This window comes from Lathyrus oleraceus, chromosome 4, assembly GCF_024323335.1.
Source record: "Lathyrus oleraceus cultivar Zhongwan6 chromosome 4, CAAS_Psat_ZW6_1.0, whole genome shotgun sequence".
In the NCBI taxonomy this organism is placed as follows: domain Eukaryota; kingdom Viridiplantae; phylum Streptophyta; class Magnoliopsida; order Fabales; family Fabaceae; genus Lathyrus; species Lathyrus oleraceus.
The window spans coordinates 490,032,318-490,049,660 of record NC_066582.1 but is presented as its reverse complement, the minus strand read 5'-3'; the positions used below and the strand labels follow the sequence as shown (position 1 = coordinate 490,049,660).

General features: G+C 33.9%; 1 protein-coding gene across 1 annotated transcript; it reads left to right on the top strand.

The window, feature by feature from the left end:
* The first annotated feature begins 1,396 nt into the window (after nt 1-1,396).
* LOC127076539 (UV-B-induced protein At3g17800, chloroplastic) lies at nt 1,397-3,721 on the top strand. The gene is made up of 2 exons (XM_051018221.1): nt 1,397-2,020; nt 2,581-3,721. The coding sequence occupies exons 1-2, from the start codon at nt 1,668-1,670 to the stop codon at nt 3,383-3,385; spliced, it is 1,158 nt and encodes a 385-aa protein (XP_050874178.1). The 5' UTR covers nt 1,397-1,667; the 3' UTR covers nt 3,386-3,721.
* Nucleotides 3,722-17,343: the final 13,622 nt, after the last annotated feature.

Genomic DNA, 17,343 nt, shown 5'->3' with positions numbered 1-17,343 from the left:
TACACTTGTTTCTGGATCATTTTCTCTGTTCTTACATGCTCCTGCTTCTCTTTTCTCTGAACATCCTTCAACGTAATGTCCAAACAGTTTAAACATAACAAATGAAGTCTTTCATACTCCACCTTGTATTGCCTCCCTTTGATAAAAAACATTGCCAACAACAATTTAGTGAGATCTACATGGATACACAATCTTGCATACTTCCTTATTTCTCTTAATAGTGTCTTTTTATCCATCTTAACAATTTTCCTTATCCCATTCCCAAGTAATGTGAGAACTCTGTTATCGTAGTATTCGATAGGGAGTCTTGAGATCCTTACCCATACTACTAGTTGTTCCACTACATCATTCAATAGACAAGAGTTGGGGTTTCATTCCTAGATTGTGAGGTAATGATCGTATATTAACCATGATCTCTCCATTAAAGAAAAAAACTGATTCTCTTCACTTGTGAATGTGACTAGGTAGTATTCTCGGCAAAGATGTATTATGTTTAGCACCCATCTCCTTACCCACATATGTTACAGTCGATTCTCCAAAGCCTTGTAGCATATCTTTTTTTCCAAAATTTTGACAATTACTCCTTGTTCCCAAGGTTTTGCTATACTCCTTTCCTCCAATGCAGACAACACAAATTCAGGACAATCATAATCACCAAGTTTGTTTTCTACAATCCTTATTCCTTCTCGCTTCGATTTCTTCCTCCACCAAATCCTCTCCATATTATGATTTGATTAAGATTTCTTCTATCATGTCAATCTTCTCACTCGCCACCATGTTCTTGTACGAGACCGTGTCATAACTACTTGCTTTACCAAGTTCTTGCTACCTAGATCTTCGCTCATCATCTCAAAAAATGACATTGAAGAAACACTCGTACAACCATCTTTGATACGTCCTTTCAAATCTTTTCTTCCCCCTTGATTTTTTAGTTTGGATTCACAAACCCGTTAGGGTGACTCACGAAAACATAAATATTTATTTATATATTATCACAAATTATATATTATAAACTTATATTTATTTTTTATTTTTCACACAATAACAATTATATATATTATTTTTGTAATATGGGTAAAAATGGAAGATAAAAACGGTTTATAATATAGTATAAAATTTTAAAAGTGTCATAATAAAGGTTGAAGCTAGTGAGAGCATTAATTAAAAAGAAGAAAGAGGGAGGACACATGTGATAAAGTGTCTTTCACCTAAGATAAAAGACATGCAATGTCATTTTATCATACACATAAAGCTATAGTAAGTAAGTACAACTTAGGTTTCTTGAGAGAACAAACTTTGTACATATTGTAATGCAAATTGATGATAAGACTAACAATGATATTTGTCGTCTAGTACACCTTATAACAACAGTCCCATTAGAATACGCACTTATCACTTATCGTTTTTTTTATCCGAGCACACAGAAAACCTCTCTCTCTGACCCTTCTCATACCTCAAAAGTCTCAAAACCTTATCCATTATACTCTACTTCACTCCACTATCCTAATATACTCCAATTATTTCTCTTTTTATATTATTATCATCATCATAATTAATATCCTATCCTATCATAAAGAAACACAACTTTTACTTCAAATTAATCAACTCATTCATTCTCTTCCAACATAGAACAAACAACAACACAAACACAAACAACCTTGCCGTTGATGGAAAATTGTCTTCACCACCTTACAATCAAAGGATTCTTCTTCACAAAACCTATTTCTTTTTCATCTTCTTCTTCTTCTTCTTCTTTGAAATTTAGGTGCAACAACAACAGCACCAAATTGAAGGTGATTAAGGCGAGTGCCGGAGCTAGCCACTGTCAGTTCAGTAGTTTGAACTCTCCTTTGTTACCACAATCCACGGTTGGAAAGTTTCTTAGTGGTGTTTTGCAGAATCATCGTAATCTCTTTCATGTTGCTGTTCAAGAAGAACTTAAACTATTGGCTGATGATCGAGATGCTGCGGTTTCTCGCATGATCCTTAGTTCTGATTCCGATCAAGCCTTGCTTCACAGGTAAAAACCATGATTAGCTTTAATTAATCTTCATCATCCATATATGATTCTTACCTAATTAAGTCTATCTTTGATTCCATTTTTGGAACAGTTAAAACTGATTCTGAAAGGTTTAGTTGCTTTTGACTTTAGAATTGATTTTGAAGATTTTTACCCTGATTTACATAAACTAATTTGTATTGTTATTTTATAAAATCAGTTCATTTAATTTCTTAAGCCAAACTCAATAGAGTTTCATAAGTAGATATAAATAGTAGATGGCTCGATAAATAGTAGATGGCTCGATAGCAGATATATCTGATAGGAGGTGGTCCAACAAATTTTAGATAAGTTTTTGATACTTTCTTAGATATAAGATTCATGTCTATATGACCCGATAGCAGATACCTGATATCAGGTGCTCCAATAGATTTTGAATAAGCTCTGTTACTATCTTAGAAATATGATTTATGTCTAATTTAGTCCTAAAAAATACTATATAGGCTGATGTTGTGATAGTAGAATTGTAATTTGTTGATATTCATTGAAAAACTATTGACTTAAAAACCTAATGCCTGCAGGAGGATTGCACAAATAAAAGAGAATCAATGTGAAGTTGCTGTAGAAGATGTTATGTCCTTGTTGATATTTTACAAGTTTTCCGAAATCCGGGTTCCTTTGGTTCCAAAGCTTTCAAGTTGTCTTTACAATGGAAGGTTAGAGATATTGCCTTCTAAAGATTGGGAGCTAGAGTCTATTCACACTTTAGAAGTTTTGGATATGATAAGGGAACACATAACCACCGTGACCGGCTTGAAAGCAAAACCTAGTGTAACAGAAAGTTGGGCAACTACCAAAGTTCGACAATTCTTACTCGCGCGTGTATATGTCGCTTCAATATTATACGGCTATTTTTTGAAGTCGGTTTCCTTAAGGTATCATCTAGAAAGAAACCTAAATTTGGCTAACAATGATGTTCATCTTGGTCATAGGAGTACTAACCTCTCATTTAAAGATATGTATCCTTACGGATTCGAGGAAGACATATTTGGTCATTTGAGTAACATGCAATCGATCGGGCACGGGCAAGGGCTAATTCGATACGAAGAGGAAATTGAAGATTTGAAGTGCTATGTTATGAAGTTTCACCCTGGATCATTGCAGAGATGTGCTAAGTTGAGATCTAAGGAGGCTGTGAATTTGGTTAGGAGTTATAGTTGTGCACTTTTTAACAATGAAGGGTTTGATTCTGTTGAGAATGATGATGTTATTTTGACTTCATTTTCAAGTTTGAAGAGACTAGTCTTGGAAGCTGTTGCTTTTGGATCATTTTTGTGGGAAACTGAAGATTACATTGACAATGTATATAAGCTTAAGGATCATTAAGATAGAAGTAAGCAATCATTTTGATCCTTGACTGTGGCGAGTACTATCGTTACGTGTCTTCTGTTACTCAGATTGGTCCTAACGCATAATAGAATCAATGTTGTTTTCGATATTTTGATGCATTCAGAGACTATAGTAACACTGACTCGAATATTAAGGTACTAAAATGAAGAAGCGGAGTAAGTTCCAATGTTCATTGAGCGAATTCCTATTGTGTATATAGTGAGTTTCGATTTTATATTTTGAGTGATAATTTGGTTATGTTTGTATTGTATAGTACACATTTTTATTTACATTGTACAATGTGTATATGTATCTATATATATGTTTTGAATATTTTCCAGATTTTTTTTATGATGGTTATGATATGATGTAATTAGAGAGAAGAAATATGTTTTCTTATTTGTACAGAAATAGAGATGAGTTTAAAGACTCATCAATTATTTAACTGCATGATTGAAGAATCTTGTAAGTCTAGGTGATTTATATTTGAACCCTCTAATAGTATTTGCCATAAAGTGTGAAACTACTCAACTATTCTAAAAGTGTATCTAATAGATATTTACTGTTTCTTTTTAAAGGAATCAAAACCATATTCATAAAGATAAATATAAGTTTAATTTAGTATTCTTAAATTTGTATGGTAGCATTTGTTGTGCACAATCACACACATCAATGTTTCTTATCTAGACTAAAGTTTTATGTGATTCAATCAAAATTTGGTGCATTATGTCGTCTCTTATATTGACCATTTTAATGTTTTGGTCGTTTTTTTTAGTTTAAATCATTAAATATTTGCAATGTTGATCAACTATAAAATTTCACACAAAAATGATGATGGGATAGTCATTTCATTGAATTTTCGAAAAAATTAAAAAATCACTAATATTCGTGCGTGAGACATTTTTGTGAAAGAGAAAAAAAAGAGAATATAAAATTAATTTTTTTAATAAATGAAGAATAATTGTGTTGCAAACTGATTTGCATATGCATGTATTTATATACAAAGTTACTACTAAGTAACAAATATAACAAATTAAGTAACAAACTCTAAATCCTAATTAACATTTGGCTTGGGCCTCACACAACTTGAATTATATTCTATCTCAACATACGTCCCTATAATCCAAGTTGTCGAACATATGTTAATCATAGTCGATCTGAACTATTCTTAATTTCTTTCTCAAATCCAGGAATCTGTCGATCTTCAATCCTTTGGTGAAAATGTCGGTCAACTGTTGAGCAATGCCTCACTTCAAGTTCACCTCGATTTACCTTACTCCTAAGAAAATGAAATCTAGCTTCGATGTGTTCACTCCTTCCATGCAAAACTGGATTCTTCGCAATATTTATGGCTGATTTATTGTCGATCTGCAACACCAGAGGTTTCTTCACTTCGACCTCTATTTCTTCAAGCACGAATCTGATCCAAATTATTTGACACGTAACATAGGATCCTGCTATATATTCAGCCTTACACGACGACAATGCCACCACGATTTGCTTTCTCGAGCACCATGAGATTAGGAAACCAAACACTTGAAAGAAATAACATGTTGTGCTTCTTCGATCTTCCTTATCTCCACACTAATAAGCATCTGAATAGCAAGTAACCATAACTTTTTTGCTTTCAAAGTCTTGTGGAAATAGAATTCCATAGTTTATCAATCCTTTTAAGTATCTCAGGATTCTTCTTGCAGCCTTCATGTGTGACACCCTTGGTTCACTCATGTATCTGCTCACTAATCCGACTGAGAAACCTATATATTAGGTCGACTGTTGCACACATATCAGAGATCCGACAATTTGTTTGAACAAAGTTGCATCGACTTTGTCTTTCTCTCCATGCTTCTCCAACTTCAAATTGGTTTCGACAAGTGAAGATGCAGGAGTCGAATCATCCATCCAGAATATCTTGAGTATCTACTTCACATACTTTCTTTGACGTAACACCATACTTTGCTTTGACATTTGAAATTCCATGCATAGGAAATAAGACAAGTTTCCCAGATACGACATTTCAAATTCCTTCTTCATAAGCTCTTTGAACTGCAACAGGTTCTCCAAGCTACTTATAATTACTAATAAGTCCTCAACATATCAGCAAATGATTGTTATGTCTTGTGCCACAACCTAAACATAGACATCATACTCAGATTTGAATTTGACGAATCCAATTCGACCAAGTATGAGTCGATCTTCTTGTTCCATGCACTAGGTGTCTGCTTGAGACCATAGAGCGCTATGTGTAACTTGTATACTTTCCTTGCTTCCTCCTTAGTCACAAACCCAGGAGGTCGTGTGACATATACCTCCTCATCTAGAGGACCATTTAAAAAAATTGATTTCACATCTAAGTGAAATGTCGACCAGCCTTACCTGTATGCCAAGGCAACTACTAGTCGAACTGTCTCCAATCTTGCTACTGGTGCGTATACTTCAGAGTAGTTGACTCCTGCTCTCAGAAGAAAATCTCAAGCTACCAATCTATCCTTATGCCTTGTAATCGACCCATCAACATTGTGCTTCAACTTGAACACCTATTTCACTTTGATAGATTTTGTATGTGTTGGTAATTCGACTAACTTTCATGCGTTGTTCCTTTCAATTGCTTGTAACTCTCCAATCATAGTCGACTTTCCACTTTTATCGTTTAAGGCTTCGTTATAGTTTATTAGTTCAACACCTGCAAGTAAGGCAAAATGAATTAATTCTTCATCTGGTGTGACTTCATCATCACCAGTCACTTCATAATCTTGAAGTATTGATGGGCGAGATCTAGTTCTTTAAGGTCTTTGACTAGTACTAGTTACACCATCTTCGACTTTGATCGTGTCGGGCATGTCAGCAACTACTTTGACTTTGACTAGAATATCGATAATAGCTTTGACTTCGACATCATTACTTGCTTCATCGAAATCACAACTCATTAATGGCTTATCAATTGCATCATTATTCCAATCCCAGGCAGAATTTTCATCAATCACAATATCTCGACTCATCACAATCTTTTGATTAATTGGATTGAACATCTTGTATGCACCAGTTATATGATATCCTACCAGAATCATATGTTTACTCTTCTCATCAAGCTTCCTTCTTCTAGCATTAGGAACATGCTTGTAACAAATAAAGCTAAACACTTTCATATGACTCAATAATGGTTGCTTGCCACTCCAAGCTTCTTCAGGAACCTTGTTCTTCAACTTCTTGGTAGCGCACATGTTCAGAATATAAATAGTAGTGGAAACAGCTTCACCCCATAAGGATTTTAGCAAATTATCCTGCTTCATCATGCATCTCGACATGTCTAATATTGTCATGTTTCTTTTTTATGCTATTCTATTATGTTGAGGCGTGTAAGGAGCAGTTACCTCATGATAAATACCATGTTCTGCATAGAATTCTTCAAACATCTTGGATGTGTATTTGCCACCTCCATCTGTTTGCAGAACTTTTATCTTCTTTTCACTCTGGTTTTTGACAAGCATCTTAAATCTCTTAAAGATTTTAAATACTTCGTCCTTTCGCTTGATCATATAGATCCACATCTTTCGACTAAGCTCATCGACAAACAAAACAAAATACCTATTTCCATCACTGGTATGCTCTTCAAAAGGTCCACATGCATTTGAATCTACAACTTCGAGTATGCAGGAGGATCTAATTGGAAAAGTCGAAACAAAAGACTTTATGGATCTCATTGGCATAGTCGAAACAAAAGACTTTATGGATCTCATTGGCATAGTCGAAACGAAAGACAACCTTCACAGAGTTTATCGGGTATCTCAAGACTTGTTATATCAATTACCATATCTTGAGTAATCAGTTGATTGAGTGATAGAAAGTTCAAATTTCCAAACATCAAATGCCACAACCAACTATGCTTGTGGTCGACAACAGTTTTCAAACATTGCACTTCAATAGAACTGATTGTGGTCTTAAATTTTATGTTCTTCGACAAAGGGGATTTCGAAACCAAATTATTCTGAGTGTCAAACAGTTTCAAGGCCCCACCTTTAATAATCACTAAGAAACCTTTTTCGACCAGTTGTCTAACACTTAGTAGATTTCACTTCATTCCATGAACATGGAGTACATCTTTGATCATAGTTGTTCCTCCATTGCTCCTTTGAAAAACTATGTCGCTAGCACATTCTGCTTGCAACGAGCTATTATCAACAAGTTTGACCTTGCTCTTCTTCGACGAGTCGAAATCTTCTAACCATAATTTTCGACCAGTCATGTGATTTCGAGCATCCCAAATCGAGGAACCATATATTGGTTTCGAAATGGTCATCTGCAACTGCAGCCATAACCACCATATCTTCATAATCATCTGAATCTTGGCGTACAAAGTTTGCTCCTTCCTCCTTACCTTTTGTCGATCCCTTGTCTTTATTGTACCAAGAATTCTTGGCCACGTGACCCTACTTTTCATAGTTATAACATTGTACACATTTTTTCTCTTTGTCTTTTTTACAGGAGTTTCCTCATCCTTATTTCAACAGTTCATCCTTTGACTGGGAAGACGACGACCTTTTCCAAGAACCTTTGAGGATCAGGAATCCCTATAAATACCCCATTCGTCAAAATGAGAGATCAAGTCATATTCACTAAATACCACCAAATACTACTTAGAGAGCACTTAGCTCCAACAGTCATAACATGATCATTTAACCGCCCTTATACAACCTAGCAATACCGACCTCCAACAGGGCCTCTCACTCCACGTGAGTTGGTCCCTTAAATAGCCTCAAAAACCAGCACACAGGGCTACTCACCGTTATGATATAGCCTTCATCTCATTCGTGTAATATACCTACTAGGGCCTATGAGTGTCCCTATCCTTGTCGGGGGGACACACATACACCCTGTAATTTTTTAGAAAACACACATTTGATAATTGTCTTAGTAACTTGAATGTTGTTCTTAAGAGATGCATTGAAACAAACCTTGTTCTAAATTGGGAAAAATGTCACTTTATGGTGATTGAAGGAATTGTTTTGGGGCATAAAATATCTTCAAAAAGGTATTAAGGTTGATCAAGCAAAGATATAAGTGATAGAAAAATCACCTTGTCATGCTAGTGTGAAAGAAGTGAGAAGTTTCTCAAGACACGCCGACTTTTATCATCGTTTCATAAAAGACTTCTCTTAGATTGCAAAACATTTATGCAACCTCCTTGTGAAAGAGAATGATTTTGTTTTTTATAATGTTTGTTTAAATTCATTTTTTGCTATTAAAAATAAATTTAGTCAATGCGCCTATAATTGTTGCTCCTAATTGGGAACTTCTCTTTGAGCTAATTTGCGACAAGTGGTTATGCGGTTGAAGCGGTATTAGGCCAAATATTTGAGAACTTTTTCCATGTTATTTACTATGCTAGTAAGGTCCTGAATGAAAACCAAGTGAATTATGCAACTACTGAAAAATAGTTGGTGGTCGTGTTATTTGCATTGGAAAAGTTTCGCTCATACCTAATTGGTTCCAAGGTTGTTATTTTTACAAATCATGCATCACTCAAATACCTAATCACTAAGGAAGACTCCAAACCCCGATTGTTAAGGTGGATATTGTTGCTACAAGAGTTTGACTTGGATATCAAAGATAATAAAGGAGTTGAGAATGTAGTAGTCGGTCATTTGTCAAGGTTGAAGAACACATAAGTGACCTAGAAGAAGAGATTTTACAAAGATTGTTCCAAAAGAGTACACCTGATAATAAAAAAAGATATTTTACAACAAAGATTTTGATATTCGGACTACATCTAGAGTTTAAGCTTCAAATATATTTTTTACAAAATGGGGATGACTCACATATGATGTGATTTGGTGTGTAATATGCGCATTTAAATGTTGAAATTCAGACTACATGAAATACATTTTAGAATTTTATAAATATGTTTATTCACCATTAAGGGTGTAAAGAGAAATCTCAAAAAAAATGTGTCATAGTAATCCATTAAACACCAAATATACAAATTGTTCTGAAATTTTAGTTTGTTTAATATCATAAAAAATATGATTTATTTAAATTTGAGACTTCTAAAGTTAAGTTTATTATTATAAAAAAAATTGATTTTGAAAAAAATAGTTACATTAGTTTTTATTTTAATATTAAAAATGATTTCCAAATTTCTTAAACAAACACTATTAAAATGATAAACATGATTTAAAAAAAAATTAACAAATACACTCATTTTTTCCTTTTCATATGTTTTGTTAAAATGTTTTTTTCTTAAGATTTGTATATTTATTCTTTACTATCTCGCCATTAAAATAAGGGAATTTCTTTTTCCACCTCTATACATTATCACAAACCTTTTGCGAAAACTAAGAAATGTTTCTAGAATTCAGAGATGTATCTCCGAACTCACCCACTTCTCACAAAATTGAACGCAAATGAGTGAGTCACCCATATTATACTTAATTTTAGTCCAGAGTTGCATCTCAGTAAGTGTATTTGGTATAATTCAGAGATGCATATCTGAAAATGCCCTTGATACTTCAAACCAGTAACAGAGACATTATGAGCAAGATCTAGAAACAAAAATAATTTGAAATTAAATTAAAACTCTCATAATTACATAGATAATTGTTAACATAAATTTAACATTACATATCATTATAAACGGGTATTTCAGGACATTGCAACATATTAATAATATCGTCGACGAATCTTACAATCTTCGATTCCACTTCAATCGGACCATTTGATGCGTAATAGTAAAATGTAATCCACATGACCTTTAAATATTCGTCCGTCTTTAGTTCAAAGTTGGTGAACTGTATCTTCCCTTCGCTGTCAAACGAGGTGAACAATACTCGAGCTTGATAACTCTCTAACTTTCTGGATATCGCATGATAGTATTCAGTTTGGATATTTGATCGGCAAGAGGTATGTCATCGGTGATCTTAAAATTAAATGGAGACTTTGTACCATTGAAATACACAAATGCAAGGTGGGAATATGCATTCATTCTCTAATTATGGTGTGTTTTATAAAAAAATAAATATATGGGATGAGAGACACCATATTTATACATGTTTTGGGTCACTTTAAACCTTAAAAACTTTATTCTGTCATCAGGGACATTTTCGGAGATGCATCTCCAGATAAATCCTATTTGTTTTTACGAAAAAGAGGTGTTACGAATATGAACATCTGTAAACTGCCTTGTTATGTTTATTTATTTATTTAGTATGGAATGTATCCGGATAGGCATATCTGGAATCACCTTAAACCAAAATCACACTAGAAACTATGTAAGCAAAAACAAAAAATGTAAGCCATAAAAATTTGTAAATTGAAACTGTTGAGATTTACACCATCATTGTTGAATATATATTACTTATGTATTAAGTTGTATCAAGATTACATTGTTGACGATAATACATTTTAAAAAAAGCGTATCAATTACAATCTAAAATGTATCAAAAGATGCACCACCGTATAAATCTACGATTGATTCCTCCATCAACTTATCGATATTTGATTTTCTTTCAAGCTTGCTCAATTTGGCGAACTCCTCAAACCTTTATAGAAATTGATTCGAACAAGTTTCTGCCTCTTTTGTGGAATGTGTCATCCATTCCAATGATGTACTTGGTATAAGACACACCGGATTCAAAGAAACTTTAACAAAATATATTGATTTTGAAATCCAGCCAATACACATGATGCGTCTGGATGGATCTTGAGGTGGACCACTCTGAAGTGGAAAAAATGTCTCTGAGAAACTATACATTGTCAGATCGATTCACACCATGCTATATTCATTATCTATAAGATGGCCAATTTCAGGGAAGTGCGTCCATTTTGACTCCAGTACATGACCGTTAACAGAAGGAATAAGAGCATCGTGAATTGAATCAAAATGTTCTTTTTTTCCGTATGACAATGTGTAGAATTCTATATGCAACGTCAACTCTTTCAAAAGTTGTTGGCAGACAAGAAAGTGATTTTCGTCTCCTTTACTGAGCAAGTTGGATACGACCCTATAACCGTAATTATGATCACCCTTAACATTTACAATTTGGTTAATATGTTTGTGCATACAAATCGACATTTCTTAAATATGGATTATTTTCGGCATCAGTGGTGAAAGGGTGGTTTGCTAATGCGAGCACCCTTGTAAACACTTTTTTTAAACTTCGAAGTTGGATAATTCGAGAAATGTGAATCAATGTGTTCAAATAATGAAGGAGGTCGTTTCGTTGAATTGTTATCTTGTGTAGTATGTTTTAGAAAATCTTCCTTAACTTCTCTTTGATGTTAAATTTCACGGTGTCGTCTGTTTTAGAAAATTTATCTTGTATCATTTCCCACTCAGTCATGATAGTTATACTTACTTTACCATCCTTCATCACACCATTATCATCAAACTGGAGCATTTTTCAGTGATTGTAGACTTCATTCATATGTATTGAGGCATCAAGAGTAATATTTTTTAAATGATACAAGCACATAGAAGACCGTAAGTCTTCCTAAGTGTAAATCCACACTTTGAACTATCCGAACATGTCTTATTTGCTCGCTTCTCTTCGTGAAAAATGAAATTCAATCCCTCCCGAGATACATTGCCAACCAGGTCCGAATAGAGAGTGTTGTCTTTGAATAGGTGTTCTAACTAGGTATGCTCAGACCAGAAGTTTTTTGTATTTTATTATGCTGGTTTTAGAGTATTTGGTTCATGGCGTCTCACTCTCTACAAAAATCACCCTTACTACCCAACCATTTTTTTAGTGTCGGATGTGAATATTTAACTTTGTTAGTTGTTGTACTACCGATGTGTCTAACCTGATCGGTCCAAGCACAAATAATGTTCTCGTTCACTTGGTCCATAATAGTACTCTCAATGTATTTCAAGAAATATATATATATATATATATATATATATATATATGACACACACTCCTAAATGCATTACAGAGACAGAATACAAGTTATCATACCCCAAAATTTGCCCATCCCTTTTCATTTTCACCTAATTGTTGGTTTGGGATTTCATCTGCATACATATTAGCATTATAGTACATTCATTTGCATTGAAATAAAATATGGATTCAAAGGCCTTGATCACACAAAGCATTGAATTGAGGCTGAGTCATAAACCAGGGTTTTCCCATGGCATGCTTGTTTGTGTGAGACCTTTATCTTTGTTGTATTTATCATGGAGTATAAATTGACTCTAATTCTTGGACCATGGTTGCAAGTATCATCATGATCAATCAAATCCCTAAAACCCTAATTTCTGGTTGTGGCACTATCATCCATTGTGTGTGCATCTAAGTTTGAGGATCATCTTGATCATTTGGTCATTCATGAGGGATTTATTGGCTTGATTAAGAATTCATTCAAGGTTTTACATGTTCATAATCATATTGCTTGGTTGAAGTTCATTTGTTCAGGTCCATTTCCATGCCATGACAATATCTATTTCATTCATGTTCATGGTCTTAATTGCTTGGTTGAGGTTCTTTTCATTCATTCAAATGGCATGATTCACATGCCTTTCATCTTAATACAAGAGTCATTAGTGAATCTTTCATTCAAATTCATTCCATTAAGTCATTCGTTCAAATTCATTAAGTCATCATTTATTCAAGGTCCATGCCATTAAATCATGTTTCACTCAAGTTCGTTTCATTTCCAAGTCCATTCATTTCAAAGGAAATATCAATCTAGCATTACAAGGTATCATTATATTACATTACAAATCATTCCATATAAAAAAATATTTTTCTACCTGAGTTGACTTTTGGTCAACTGTTGACTTTTTGGTCAACCAGTTGACCAAAGTGAACTAACTATTCCACCAATCCTAAACCTAATTCCCATTTTAACTTGAACCTTCAAAGCTTCATATGACTCTTTTTTTATGTTGCTTCCACCATGTTGCTTCAAGTGCAAGTTACTTTGAAGACTTTGTCCAATTCTCATGTGTGCATTAACCTTGCAAGACAATTTCATCATTAGTATTATTGTAACCCCCCGATTTCGTTTAGATTATTTTCATGATTTAATTATGCGATAGTTGTGGTTGTATTGTGTTGATTGATGTTTTGATGTGTTATGTACCCTTGGTGTGGGGTAGTTGCCTTAGAAACTAAGGTGTTGGGAAGTGTGAGAGCAAAAATGTAGAAATGATGGTGTGATGAGTAAAACTAATTAATTATATTAGTTATTATTTAGTTAATTAATTAATATTAGATGAATATTGATTTAATTATTTAATTTGAGTGGGTTATTATTACTATTATTATTATTATTATTATTATTATTATTATTATTATTATTATTATTATTAAGAATTTATTGATAATATAATAAGTTAACTAAAATAGAAAAGGGGATTGAGGGATAAAAACTAAGAGAATGTAACATTTGGGAAAAAAGAGAAGAAATTGAGAAAGGGAGAAGAAGAGGCTATGGTTCAAGAGAAAAATTCATCATTGTTCAAGGTCAAAGAATCTATTGCTAAGAACTCTAAGATAAGAGTGAGATTCTTATTATCTAAAGGTTAACATGATGATGGTGGGTAGATTATGTCATGTAGGTTTTTTATGTTCTTCTTCTCTATGTTCATGACCGTTATGGTATTTTTTTTTAATTGTTGGATTGTGTGAATGATGAATTGTTGTTGTTAGAATCATAAAATTGATTGGATTGATTGTTATCAATGTTGTGCGATTGATGTTGTTTCGGGTCAGAGTCAGAACTGGGTTATGAATGTTTTCAGTGTAAATAAGTTGGGATTTTGTGCTTTAGAAAAGTGATTTTTGTGTTAAAACGTGAAATAAATTATTTGTGAGGAAAATGGGGTTTTATGATGAATTTTGTGATTTTAGTTTGGAAAAAGTTGCAGAAAAGTGCTTATGCGACTGTGTAATTGGTTACCAGAATTGGAGTAACCGATTACACTGCTTAAAAACACGTTTTTGGGCAAAATTTGAGGGGTGTAACCGGTTACCCTGTGTAACAAAGGCCATGCAGGGGTTGAAAATTGGGGTGTAACCGAATATCAATTTTTGGGTAACCGGTTACCAGGTGTGTGTTGGTAGTGTGGTTGCGCTACTGGATGTAGTGTAACTGGTTACTGGTTTTAGGGTAACCAGTTAGACTGAGAGCATTTTCTTAAAAACTTTAAAAATTCATAACTTTTGTTCCGAGTATCGTTCGAATGGTCGGAAAGCCGAGAGTGTGTACTATCATTTAAAATTGATTTGAGTACATGAAAATGAATATTTTTTGATGCGATGGTGTTGACATACATTGAAATGTTTATGTGATGGTGTGACATAACCTTAAATGCATTGTTGTTGCTTATTATGTTGTATATTGATGTTGTTGAGCTGTATAACATGTGTTTGATGCATGATGACCAATATTGGTGGTGTACATTGACTACAGAGGTGAGTCATTATGCATGATGTTGTTGTTGCAAGTATTGTATGTTGCATGCATTCATGTCGTTAGACAAATGGTCAGTTGTTGGTGAGCATCAAATCACATTGTGTGGATTGAGTCGGTAACTGATTTTGGAGGTGACGGAATTAGTGAGATGTCATCGGAGGTGATGGTAACAAATTAGTGACTTTGATCCTATGAGGTAAGGATCAGAGTGGTGAACCTGAGTGTTCACGTATTGGTACCACGTGCATTGAGTCAAGTTGGTGAGTCTGATTGCATTGTACATTGGTTGCATTTGTTATTATGTTGGATGGTTGATTATGTTGTTATTATGTCAGATAGTTGTGATGTTGCTATTATGTATGGATAGTTGTCCTGCGGATTATATGGAATTGTGTTGTGGAATGGGTGTTGTACATGTGATAATCTGATGCTTACTTATTATCATGATTTCCTTTATATAATTATGATATCTCACCCCTTCTGTTTGAATGTTGCCTCCACGCTGGTAACGTGCAGATAATCCGCAGTAAGAGCTCAGATGTGAGTGAAAGATTAAGCCTTCCATTTTATTTTTGTATCGGCGTCTACTCTGATGTGTAACACTGAGGAATTGGAACGTTGTGTCTTTCTTTATGTTTTAACATTTCTTATATGACATGTTATATTGATGTTCGATATGATAAATTATCTGTTTATTATTGTTGTTCCGCTGCGATTTAATAAAAGTTAACATTAGGACATGTAGTTATTACTATTGATTTTATAACTGTAAAGTGTTGTGTGTCTTTTCGATTGAGCATGTTGATTGTATGTTGTAGTGTGACATCCTAAATTGCATGTTTATTTGTTTTACTCTAATAAATATTTTAAATTTACGCGGGGGAAATTTAGGGTATTACAATTATCATACATATCATTCCAGATATACAAAAGCATAACATAAATTCAACCATAGTCATGCATCCAATTCAATTCATTAGCAGTTACATTTCTAAACATTTCAAATAATTTATAACATCCATTTCAAGCAATGCCTAGCAAACTAGCATTTCCAATCACATAGCCATTAACCATACATTTCTAACAGCCATGCAAACAATTACAAGCAGGCCATGAGATAGAAATACCATTCACCCAACAGCAAAACATCACTAGCAACTAACAAGCATTCATCAATAGCAGCAGCAGGCCATGCATTCACACATTAGGAACATTCAAGCATAACATATAAGCATTCGTTAGCAAGCAGCCCTATCATACATTAACATGGCAAAAGCATAACAACAATATATCATAGCAGTCATGCATCCAATTCAATTAGCATACAACAGTCACACATTCATTAAGCATCCACTAGCAGACCTAACACAAAAAGCTCTCATAACAAGCTGCATATCACATTCATCATCACCAATTCTTCATGACAGCAATGCAAATTAGCATAATAGTTCACAATATATCATCATATAACAACAATTAACAAGCAACACAATACATTCATGACAAACTTTCCAAACCTAATAGCTAACCATAATTATGCACTAACATAATCCAAAACTCGTCTAATAAAGCTAACATCAGACATGCATTAATTCCACGTAATTCATCCAACTGCAACTGAATTAACAGTCTGCATACTAACCATTTCATCGAAACAGTTCATAACTAGTCAACAATCATTTAGCAGCATACATATTTCAAAACAGGCTTGCAACTAACTGAACAGTTCATTCACACTAACTGCTATAACATAAAAACTAACCGCAATCTTACCAATGTAACAGAAAAATCAAAATGCTCACTAACAGATTTTCAGTTGCAACCACTGACAAAATTTTAATTCTTCTAAACCTAACTGAATAAGTTGTAACTAACCTTCCACCAATCCATATGCAACCAATTCCTAACTTCTATAAAGCTTAACTCATTGATTCACTTCAGACCCTATCATTGATCATCTTCATTCACCACACTCTCTCGATTCATCAAACTCATCCCAATCATTCACCTTCATCACCCCCTACAATCCATTCACTCATCATCATTGAACCAGATCACTTCGAAATCCATTCATTAAAATTCTCCTTGAATCTCTCTCATTACCTCGCCTTCAATTCAATTCAAACATCAACAGAAGAATGGCAGGGTAGAAGCAGAAATCAAGAGAAGAATCGGAAAAAGAAGAGTTGAATTTTAGAGGAAAAGAAATCTCAGAGCAAGAACCTTATCGGAATTATGTTGTCATATTCATAGTCTTTGTAAGCGTAAGCTCAATTTCACCTTCTTGCTTCAAAATTCTTACCAGGAAATGAACCGAGGCGTGGGAAATCAAAGCCCCGACCTCTTGGGCTTTGATTCCATTAGATGATCATTTAATTTATCTTTTTAGTACCTAGGGTTCTTGCATGATTTCGATTCAGTATAAGCTTTAGGTTTCGATTTGAATGAAATTGTTAATGGATTAGGATAAAGCATGATAAGATGAGTGTAATGGTGTTGAGATTTCTGGATTAGCTCTCCGCCGCCGCCAGAGGCGACTT